Source organism: Miniopterus schreibersii, assembly GCF_964146895.1.
Source record: "Miniopterus schreibersii genome assembly, chromosome: 1".
Taxonomy (NCBI): domain Eukaryota; kingdom Metazoa; phylum Chordata; class Mammalia; order Chiroptera; family Miniopteridae; genus Miniopterus; species Miniopterus schreibersii.
The window spans coordinates 86294637-86306679 of record NC_138101.1 but is presented as its reverse complement, the minus strand read 5'-3'; the positions used below and the strand labels follow the sequence as shown (position 1 = coordinate 86306679).

The window sequence follows — 12043 nt, the reverse complement described above, 5'->3', positions numbered from 1 at the left end:
AATGAGTCCTCAGGTTGGGGGTCTCAAAGATGCGTGGTTAAGTCCTGCCACTTGTCAGCTCTTCAGGCTTGGTTAAATCAGTCTCTGCGAGCTGTTCTTCAAAGCCCACTCACCATGTCTTCTTAAGGCACATTACTCGGTTATATTTCTCAGCCTGTCTTGCAGGTTTTTCATGTGACAAGGGTCTAGCCAATAAAATATAAGTGGAAGAGATGTATGCCTCCTCCAAACTTGGCCAACAAAAACGTGCAATGTCTTTTTTTCCTCTTTTGACAAACCCAGATAGGAACAACCATGGTGACATTGGGAGCCACATTTTGGAGATGCCAGTCACTTGAGACTTGGTTTCTAAACTTTAGCATGAAACAGAGTCCCTTCTGATGGTGAATGACCCCAGGATCAAGGGAATACATTTCTTGTTCTCTGATCCACTAAATATTACGGTTTATTTGTTACAGCATTTGGACTTATCCTAACAGAGGGAATAGTAATATCTACTTTAGAGATGAGACAATGTATTTAAATCCTTAACATAAAGCCTGGCACCTTGTATATAAACAAAAGCACCAGTTATTATAGTTATAATAGGGTTTGGATGAGAGATAATTAACACGTGAATGTGCTTTAAAAAGTAAAAAGTGCTCTACAATATCATATATTACAGAGTTCTGACTCCTGGGTAGTTATAAGAACTCATGAAATCTTGTTTCTATGAAGCCTTTTCTTTGGAAGTGAAATTAAGCTTTCCCTGATCACTTGCACATTTCACTTGTAATCTTTACTACACATATGCACACACAAAACCCTCTTACACTGGATTTGCTTGCATCTTTATATGCTTTTAAATACCAATTGGTAATTTAGGCCATTCATTTTATAGTGTAAGTATACAAAAGACAAATGTGTAACTTAATGGAATGCTACCAAGTTAGGCCACTGGCCAATACAGGTATATCCTTATGAAAATGCTAGTAATAATGGCAGAGATCCAGAACTGCAAATGAGGTGAAAGATGATTTACTAAGTAAAATGAAAAATCACACATGGTGTAAATCTGTCCTAAAGAGCTCTTACTCCAAGCTTTTAAACATAGTCACAAATCCACAAGCAAGAGAGGAGTAAAGTAATTATAATCACTGTTTCTTCCACTTACAGGGAACAAAAAAAAAAAAACCCACCCAACTCTTAAACTTCTGGCTTCCTTGGCCAGTGTTTCTTACCAGCCCCTGTTCTCATTTCAAAGCATTAGTAATGCCCAGAATATGTCTGTCCATTACGACTAATGAGCACACTGAAGTTCACAGACAGCTTGAACAAATTAGTCATCTGCATTTGAATGCCTCTGCTGACGACTGTAGGTCTATAATTGCATTGCTGGAGTGTATCTGCATAACTTTTAATGTTGAAAAGAATTAGGCTTTACTTATCAAATTTTAGCTGTCATCTGTGGCTTTTAAAAACTGCACAAGTCAAGGTATGCTAAAAACAAAACTAACCATGATAGAAAGCATCCTTGATAAATTTCTCAAGCCTTTTGCCCTCTATATTTCTTCTGACATTGTTCCCTTGTTTTAGGTAGCGGTAACATAATGTTACTTTTTATCTGAAATCTTTTGCAAGCCAGCCTGGCCTCTGAATGGGTACATTATAGTATGTTAATGTTCAATATGTGCTAATTAAATTAACACAGGTTATAAAGAAGGAATTAATATAATGCTCTCATGCCAGTAAGGATTAGTTAAATGTCTTTGTATGTTAAAACTTGCAAAGCTGCATGCTATATTTTAAGACACATCAAGACAGATCATTCATTCATTCACTCATTCATTCATTCATTCATTCATGCCACAAGTGTTTTCTTCCTCCATGGTACCTAAAGGTCAGATACCATGCTCAGTGCTGGGGGTACTAAGATGACTAAGACACAACTGCCATCCCCAAGGAACTCTGCCTACTGGCAGAAACAAAAACAAGGAGTTCAGTGTCATAAATTATATGAAAATGAATATAAAATACATCACCTTCGAACATTTAATTCACACTTCACTTTCCCTTTGGCTATATGTATAAGCATTATGAAAACTGATTTTCAAGGTTGTTTTGAAACTTTGTGGTATCTTTTAAAGCCTGATGAAAGGTAAAATTCTACTTCCCAAATGGCCATCATTGAAAGTGAATGCACAGATAGTTAAGTATACTATATGAAATCTCACAAATGTCAAGGGAAAACACTAAGTTTTATCGAGCCTGGTGTTTTTTAAAACCATGTTAGAACTTACCCTTCACCAAGTTTGTATTAACTAATCCATTCACCAAGTTTGCATTAGTTGGTTTCTAAGTGCTCATTGACTAGACCGTAAGCTCCAAGTCTCCTGGTCTTTGTTGTCTGTGCCCCTCCAGTGGCACATGATGGAAGCTTGATGTGTGTTTACTGAATGAATGCTGAAAGCACTCAGGGCAACTTGCCAGATTCTGAATGTGTGCTGCTGAACGAGCCTGCCTCCTGCCCAGACAGAGCTTATAGTCTAATCTAGAACTGGGGGTAATGTTGTCCCTGTGATTTAAACACTCTCTCAAGAAAACTGAACAGTTTCATCAAATGAACAGACCAAGAAGAACACTGTCAGCAGACCATGGAGATAAAATACATTACATACAACTCCAAAACTTTCAACACAATTTACCACTTTCATACATACAAACATGCACACACACACACACACACACACATAAAAGCACTGCTGATTGTTATAACTTTTTTTTTTTTTTTTTTTAACAAATCTTAGCCAGGGTTTTGGGGAGGCTCCCAGACACGGTTTACAAAGCAGAGCATGCCCCCTCCTTGCAGGCTGGCCACCTATCCAAATCCTAACCAACAGCCTCCCAGATGCCCAGTCTGCTGCTTTTCAAAATGTTACTTTATGACTATTATTGCTCATATTATTATAAACCGATTGGTCAGTGCTTCTATTTGACATTCAGTAAAATTTAAATAAAAACGACAATCTTAACAGCAAAGACGAGGGAATCAATGACACTTTGGATATGCCTAAATCTTTAACCATACCAAGGCCCATTCTTTAAGCCTGACTCAAACCAGGGTATGATAGAGGTAGGTTTAAAATATGTTTCTTTCGAGAACAAGTACTGTGTACTATAATAATTTAATATGCCGCAGCAACAGGTAAAGGATAGTTGAAGCCTCTTGCAATAAGTTTCTCTATGCCTATTTCAGCATACAAAACTGTACCGGTGCAAAACAATGCCGGCACCTAGAAAACTTGTTCTACAGAGAGTTCCACGGTAGTAAAAGTTGTTGCAATAAGAGGCATCCTCTAAGGGAAAAATAAGTGTCTTATTAGAAAATCTGAACGGCATACTCGAAATGAAACATTCTTGCTATGGCCACTACCAAGAGCTCAGGATTTTAAGGAAGTGCTCATCTGTCCAAAACGTGATATTAAGACTTCTCAACTCTACAGAAAAAGTCCAGTTCTGCACATCAGCAGTGCAGTTTTGCAAAGATGAAAAGAAACGGGGGTCATAAAGGACAAACTTGGGACTCCGGCTTGCAAGCGGTCGCCCGGGCCCTCCTGGACTCGGCCGGCTGCGGCTGCTGGGGGGCGCGATCCGCGGGCAGCAGCCCCGGGGCTTTCCTGCCTCCCATTCCCGCCGTCACCCAGCACCTTCAGCTGCTGGCCCGGTGATGTCCTTTGTGGACATTTGCTCTCTGGGGCCACCCGAGGCCTTCACAGGTTTCCGACCTTCCCTTTAGGACCCGAGCCTCCGGACCCCTGGAGGGACCTGTTCCCGCCCGCGGGCCCCCGGGGTCCCCGCGAGGTGGTCGGGGAGCCGAGGGAGGCGAGCTCGGCCGTCCGAGAAAGGCGGCCCCCGGGTGCCAGGCCTCGCTTTCGCGGCTTTGAAAAGTTTCCAGCGCGCGTGCCACGGCGGCGCGCAGCGGCCGAGCCGGCCCCACGCGGCCCGCGCCTCCCGCGGGGAACTTTCCTGCCCGCCGGCCGCCGTGTCACTCTCGCTTTCCGACGCGCCTCCCCCTGGGCTCGCGCCCCGCCAGCGCCCTCCCTCTTGGCGAGGACGGTCCCCGCGCCGCCGCGCCGCGCTCGCTCTGCCCGGCCCGGCGAATGGCGGAGGGGCCCCTCTCCCCGGCCACCCCGCAGCCCCCGCGCGCGCCGCTCTCCCGAATGGCCCGGCCCCGTCCCGCGCCCTGATCGCCCGCGAGCGAGCGCGGCGCCGAGCCCCGGGCGGCGCGGAGCGGAGCGGGGCGGGGAGGGAGGAGGGGACCCGCCGCGAGCGGCCGGAGGCTGCTTGGAGCCGACTTTTCGCCAATGGTCCAAAGCGACATGTCCAAGTCGCCTCCCACAGCGGCGGCCGCGGTGGCGCAGGAGCTCCAGATGGAACTGCTGGAGAGCGCGGCGCCCGCGGGGGCGCAGGGAGCGGCCGCACAGGTAGCCCGGCGCCGCGCCCTCTCCTTCCTTTGTGAGCCGCGGGGGCGCAGCCCTCCTCCTGGCCCGCGCCCCCTCCCGGGATCCCTCGCCTCGCCTCGCCTCGCCTCGCCCTCCTGCGTGGGTCTCCTCCGCCACCCCCTCCTCCCCTCCCTCGCGCTTTGCCACCCGCTCTCCTCTCCTGGCGCTGCTGACCCGACCCCTGGTCGCCTTGCCCTGGCTCTTCTCCGGCTTCCATTTTCCTTTGCTTACGAAAAACCGGTGGGAAGGGGCGGGGGTGACCTCCCGGCCTCCCGAGGCAGCCCCCCGAGCGGAGCGGGTTCCGCCCTCCTCGCCCCTTCCCCGGAGAGGCACATGGAGAGACATGAACCAGGCGAGCGGACTGGACCTGCTCAAGATCGTGAGTCCGGGGGCGCGGGAGGGGCTCCGCCGGCCGCGGCTCGGGCTCCCACGCCGACCCTTCCGGACGCGCTCGGAGCCGGGGTGGGCGCGGGGAGCAGGTGATGCGGGGGGGGGGGGGGCGGCTCCCGGCTCCGGGCTCCCGGCTCCGGGCAGCAGCCTCGACGCCGCCGCGCCCGGGGCACGGCTCTGCCCTGACGGCTCAGCGCCCCTCCCCGACGGCCCGGCTGTGCCTGGACCCCTCGCTCCTTCCATGGAAGCCGAGAGCGAGCCGGGGAAGTGAAAGTTTTTATTTTTCCGCCCCCACCCCCAGCGTTAGCTATTTCAGAGGGCTCCAGGACCACCTTTTTCTCCGATGGGTATTACTGGTTTCTGGGGAAATTCCTGTTTGCTGCTGTTGTGAAATAGGAGATGTCAGTTGTAGGCGTCGGGCACCGAGAGGGTGGCTTTTACGTAAGGCTCTGGCAGGTGTGGTGTGGGTTACAGACACCTCCAGGTCTCAGCGGCGAGGGCTCTCAACTTTTATCCCAGCAGGAAAACGACTTAAGGCTCCTAGCTGTGGGCTGGTTGGCGTGCAGAGTGGGGACATGTAGCTAACCGCTTGCATGAATATCTCGCCGCAGCCAGAGGACCTGAATTCTTTCTTCTAGATTCTCGATTTTATCTTGTCACTTACCAGGTTAGATGAGAATGAGACGTGTTCTCAGAGACCTTCCAGGATGGAGGTCCTGAATATTGATAGAGGAAAGAACTTTCAGACCTTGTTTCTCTTTGATCTTCCTTCAAGGATTTTTTTTTTTTTTTTTAAAGTTTTTATTCTTATGATAAAAATAGAGTTCCTGAATTTCTGAAGATCAAAGTTAGGGCTGACAGAAAGCATGACTGCATTCAGATAAGAGACACTCATTTATTTAGTGGTTTATATAGTTAAACAAAAAGTAAAAAAGTCAGTCAACAAATATTTATTGTACAGCTGCAATGTGGAAATAATTCAGATGTGAATTTCTGCCTTCAAAAGAACGGACATTCTGTTAGCTGCAAGCATGACAGATGTGTGACAAGTATGGCATGGGACTATAAGAAAAGCCTGAGTCTTATGTCGTTTTCCAGCAGTAAAGATCACAAATACTCTATTTGGAGCAACCTGCAGGGACTTCATAGAAGAGGTGGCGTTTGAGAAGAGACTTAATGGTAGGGAGCTAACTAATACAGGAAGCAAAGTCACAGAAGTTAGAAGTCTTAAAGCAGACATTTCTAATGCCTAGTTTGAAAAGAGTGTGGAAAGTTACAGATTGGGCATACTTAGGCATGAGACTGACAAGGCAATTCGAGCCCAGATCTTAGAGGCTTTGAAACCTGCAGTGTATTAAACAATAAAGAACCACGGATGGGATTCAGTGAAGGAGTCAAGTAATAGCTCGTTCTAAAGAGTCACCTGGGAAGGTTCTGGAAGATAATTTGGAGCCTGAGGAGTCCAGAGGTGGAGCTACCCGAAGGGAGATTGATGGAACAGTTTGGACAAGAGGTAATAGGCCTAAGCTAAAGAGAGAGAAAAGATGATGGATATGACAGGTCTATGCAAGAGACATTGCAAAGACTCAATCCGGAGTAACTGGCAAGCAATTGCATAGCTACGTGAGGGAGAGGAGAAAGGGAGGAGTGGATATTATAAGCAGGTAAGAGGTATAAATATTCAGCTTCACCAGCATCCATCTCCTTGCTTTCTCTACCTTCCAAAAATGAAAGCAATTTTCCTTGAATTGTGTTCGTAGCACATCCATTACTTGAGGGAAACACTGCCTTGTTTATTTTCTATCTAATAAATCATGGCATTGCAGCGCTGGGAACACTTGGCAAAGGCATCTATCTCTTCCATCTCTGGGCAGGCCAGAAGTAAAACTGACTGAGGAAGGGAGCTGTCTCAGGAGCAACCTCCTTTATGTGACACCAAGTAATCGTAATTCTACTTAGAAACAGAATTTTCTTTGGCAAATGGTACCTCTAAGCCATCGTTGTTTTTAAGAATCCTTTCTATTTCACCTCTGGATTAAATTGCAAATTCTGTATGAACAAAGCAAAAGGTGTGGATTCACAGATTCTGCTTGTTTTTTATGTCAATAATCCTACTTGGGGAGGGGGCACCTTCATACATTCCAACCCCTCCCCTCCAGCACACTGTCATAAACAAAATGGATATATTACTTATACGAGAAGCAAGTGGCAGTCTCACTGCAAGTTCTTGAAAGTTCTGATATAAGCAAACTGCATCACATTTTAGGGAACCTATTGCAGTTTCACTGCAAACTTGACCACAGCCTACCTTCAGAATCAAAGTGCTAATTTAGGACTCTCTCCAAAGCTGCAAAACCTGTGCTGTCCACTACAGTGGCCACTAGCCACATGTGGCTTCCGAGCACTTGACATGTGTTTCTCCTGAACCGAGAAGTGCTATAAATGTAAAATACACACCAGACTTCACAGACTTGATATAAAATAAGGACTATTCAACATCTTGTTATCAATTTTTATATTGATTACATGTTACAATGATATTTTGTATATATTGAGTTAAATGAAATACATTATAATTAATTTCACTTGTTGCCATTTACCTTTATAATGTGGCTGTTAGAAACTGTCAGCTACCTATGTGGCATGTATTATATTTCTGTTGGACAGCATTATTCTACAGTATGGCACTGGTGATTCTGAGGAGTTGAATAAATCACCTATGAAGGCTGGGTGGGTGGGCAGTGTAGGTAAAAGGGATTGAGAAGAGGTTGGTGACGGAGCAGGAAGTAGACGAGAAACCAGAGTAGTATCTCAGCGCTTTAGGCCTCAGAGAGATTGTAGCAGGCACCTCCAGTCACACCTGAAAATGAACACACAGTCACCAGAGGGCCTGTTTGTTTTGCTCCTAGCAACAGAACCCAGCTGGTTCCACCCCAGCCGAGTTTGCCAGATGCTTTTCAAGCATGTTGTAGTAATACGGCCCGGTAGTGGCCACATCCTGAATCTGCAGCAAGGAGCTTTATCTAAAAAGTGCAGCAGCCATTCTCCCGTGGCTCTCGAACCAGGTCAATACCATTTTCCAGAAACATCCTGAGGTCGGAGGTATAACAGCCTTTTGCAGCCTCCGAACATAATAGTCATGGGTCCTCTGTTTTATGTTTTGCTGAAACCTTCACTCCTAACCCCAGCCAGTTTTCTCTTGAATGGCATTTTTGTTCTGTCGCATGAGCGAGATTTAAAAGCATGCTGATCAGACTTTGTGTGTGTGTTTTAAAATACGAAATATAATATCTGGCTATTTGAGTGATTTCAGGTTTAGTTGATCTTGTAGTTTCGTGTGTTTCTTTTTGTCTTTCTTTTTGTGTAAAGACTTAGTTTACCTGTTGCTACATTTAAATTTTTTGAATTAGTATGTAGCTTGGTCCTTTCAAGAAAGACTGAGCAAAATATGTTAACCCTGTAGGGGGTGATGTCGCTCTTTAATTTTGTGACTGGGACATAGCTATGTCCTGCAAATAGTATACTTACTTTCACAATTACAGGGAGTTAAAATTAATTATGACACCACTTCAGGTCACTGGGTCTTGTCTTAAGAGTTCTCTCCAAGCCTGGCTGGAGGTAGACTGTGACGAGGGCAAGGTTGGCCCCTGGCCTTCTCCCGCACTCCTTGCTCCCGCGTTTCCCCACTAGGCGTTTCTCTGCTTCCTGACTTGGTCCCTCTGCCCTTCTCTACCTGCCAGACCCCGAAAAGAGCTCTATTTATGCTGCCTCTTAATTCCTTTCTGCCTTTGTGTAAACTGATCCATATAGAAAACATCTTATAGTTCCCTCTTTCTAGGGAGTTAAACTTCTGTCCTAGTAAAGGATCTGACAACCTCGCTAAGCTATTGGTAAATGAGATTTCATGTCTGATTCCTCTATGGATAGTTTTGGCTTTGTTTGCTTTGGACCTTAAGATGAGGAAAGTCCTCAGTTCAAAGGGATAAATATCAAAGAACACAAATTGACAGGGATAAAACTAATTTTAGGCATCAGCATTATGCTATGGGGAGCAGTCTGGAGGTAGGAGAACTGTTGCTATGTCCATCAATCACAGAAGGGACATCATTCTCAAGGCTGAAGTCTCCACTTAACAGGCAACTTCTACGGTTAACTACTACTGTCTATTTCAGTCATACAGAAATTTGCTTTCAATTACCTATAGAAATGTGAACATGTAGTTGCTGATTTTGAGACTACAGTTCAGTTTTAAAAGTTATTTGGTATCAACAAAGACATTCATTTACACAGTGAATGTTGGATATCTTTTTAATACATCATTTATGTGTTGGTGGAATTCTTTTTTTTTTAAGTTTCTGAAATCTTAGCTTGGTTGATATTTTAGGAGAAGTAAAGGAATTTAAATATACAGGTTTTTTCCCTTTTTGCTGTGGTGACAGTTTGTTTTTATTGAGCTGCATATAACTAATAAGCAATGAGTGGAAATTGCTGACTTTTTGGATTGTGTTCCAAGAAGGTCTTAGGGGTCTACATGTGTCAGGGAGCGTGTTATGGGTTACACTTTGCACTCTGGCCAAACTCCTTTCTTCTTTCCCTTTTACTTCTTGAAACCTGGGTGACTCTGATTGTTAACTGTTTCTTATATCAGGTGTTCACGTATTTGGCACTGCTAAGAAATATTAAAAAAAAACATCGTTCATAAAAGTAGATACATTTGAAATAGCACCTTACCTAAGAAAACTATACTTTTTTCCTGTCTTCTTCTGTTTGGGGAGGCTTGGCCTTTACTTTTTTAATTTTATTTTGAATTCCTTCAGATATAACACTCTAATCCTTATTTTCAAAGATTTAGAGTAACTAAAAACACTAGTCATTCCAGCAAGATGGACTTAATTTTAAATATGCATTGGATTAAAGGAAACTTCATTTTTTTAATGGTAGTATAAATTTTCACTAACATTTAAAAAGTACGTAAAAATGGACTATTGAACCGTGTCAATACCAGAAACATTCAGTTATATTCCAGATGATGCTTTAATTCCTTTTCTGGGTCCTGATATTGTTATAAAAAATGACTAGTCACTGAGTAGTCACTCTATAGTTAAAAATACAAAGGAGACTCTAGAAGAGAAATTACTGCTGAAAATAGTAGAAGAGCAAAACAGAGGTATAATTAAGTATATTTATTTTGGCCTTTAACAAATATGATCTATAATGAATAGGAATTTGCTATAACACTGTTAAGGCATGAACAAGTTAATAATTTGAATAAATCATCTTTCATAAATTTAAGTCATTGAAGGATGATATATTTTTCTAAAAACTATCACCAGCTTGCAAGCGATTCGGTGTACCATAGCTTTTTTTTTTTAGTGTGCAAACTGTATCTTCGTACGAAGGAAATCTGTGATAATCCAATGTAAATACATTATGTGGGCAGCTAAATACACCTGAAATAATGTTTATGAGCAGTATTCCCAGGGGCCTAGAAAAGTTAATGTGATGTTTTAAAATACATTTGATTTCTTGCAGAGAACTGCAGCCTCCCCTGTGGCTGAATGTCTTAAATGCCGTGTGGTTCTCACAGTGCCTGTTGTGCAGTTGTGAGGGGCCGTGAAAAAGCTTACACACCAAAGCAGCTGACTAGTAAAATGTAGTTATCACGAGAAGTCTGAAACATAGGTCAACAGAATTTCAGAGACGCTCTTTTCACCCATTTCAACATGTTACTGGAAAGGCCACATGATAATGGGATGAGATTATATTTTATTTTAGTTCTCAAAGATAATTTATGCTGCTCATGAAGACAAATAATATATATTCGCCCTCCCACTCCAAGAAACATGTTAGGTCCCAAAATGCTTTCCAGGTCAGAAGTGTTTTTCCATATGGAATAATGCACATTTTTTAATTTTAAGGAAATTTTCGTACTTTATTTTAGCGTCCTTAGGCCTTGGAGGACACTTCTGTCCAAACCTTTACATAATAATTGGAAAAGGAAGAACGTTGTTGAAAGAATGTTATTTTTCAACAGTTTACTGAGTAATGTTTACACAAGCAAGAAGAATAAGCTGTTAAGTGAGGAGAACCTTGTATACTACATTATGAAAGCCCAGCCTAGATGATCTTTCCTTTTATGAAGTTGAGAGTTAATTAAATGCCATGGAAACACATTTGTATTATATAAATCCCTGAGATACTTGGAAGAGAAGAAATACATTTAAGAAAAATTTTTGCTTTAAGATTATACCACCCTCTTGCTGATTGCAAATGCATCTAAATTACTCATAACACAAATGTTTGTACTGTAATGGATTTCAGCTTGCCTAAGTGCTATGTATATTATGGTTTGTATTTCCATTTTAATGAAAACCATATGAATATGTAAAATATAACAAAGCAGCATTTTCAAGACCTGAACATGGTGATTTTGAAAAAGTAAATTTTGTAAATTTTGATGATCTAATGAAGTCTCTGTGAGCATAATCATTCTAAGCATATATTTTAGCCCAATTTCCCTGTACCCTTCCAGCCCTAATGTGGATATCATTTTTTTCATATATTATATTAAGTCCTTACCATGTGCCAGGTATTATACTAAATGCTATAAAATATTTTATTTTATTTAATATTTAAAATAACTCTGTGAGGTAAGTATTACTGTCCCCATTTTAAGGATGAGAAGACTGATGCTTGGACAGGTTAGAAAATGTGTTGTGTTCAAGGTCTGCTATAGTGGGATCCCAACCTATGTGCATGCAACCATAAAGCTCAGTGATGAGCAACTTTTCACTTATATCTTAATGTTCAATATTCAAAATAACTTTATCTGTGATGAGTTATTTTTCATTTATATTTTAATGTTCAGTGTTCACAGTAACTTTATCTGTGCCTAGAATTAAACATTGACGTATAGTTTATTCTTGGTGCTCTCAGTGTAAACTGTAGATAGAGTAGTAAAGGCAAGGTCATTTGTATATGTCTGTATTTGGTCCAATCCTGTTATTGAAACAAATTGTCTTACCTTTAATGTTCTGTTCTTAAATGCTTACTCTTTCATTATTATTTCATAAAATTTATTTTCTTGCCTTCTCAGGAAAATCATTAAATAATTGAAAAGCAACATTTTCACATCGCATTCAAACATTACAACCATGGGCCAGAACATTTTA

At 42.7% G+C, this 12043-nt stretch overlaps 1 protein-coding gene across 6 annotated transcripts in view; it reads left to right on the top strand.

Moving 5' to 3' along the window:
* The first annotated feature begins 4263 nt into the window (after positions 1–4263).
* Positions 4264–12043, top strand: part of CACNB2 (calcium voltage-gated channel auxiliary subunit beta 2) — a 316687-nt gene continuing 308907 nt past the window's right edge. For 3 of the 6 annotated variants that reach the window (XM_081143572.1, XM_081143574.1, XM_081143569.1), the window contains exon 1: positions 4264–4463. In XM_081143572.1, coding sequence (XP_080999698.1) covers positions 4344–4463 — 120 coding nt within the window. In that variant the 5' untranslated portion in view covers positions 4264–4343. Of the gene's footprint in view, positions 4861–12043 lie in introns of all 6 variants that reach the window. The other 3 variants (XM_081143576.1, XM_081143579.1, XM_081143573.1) reach the window with 1 other exon arrangement.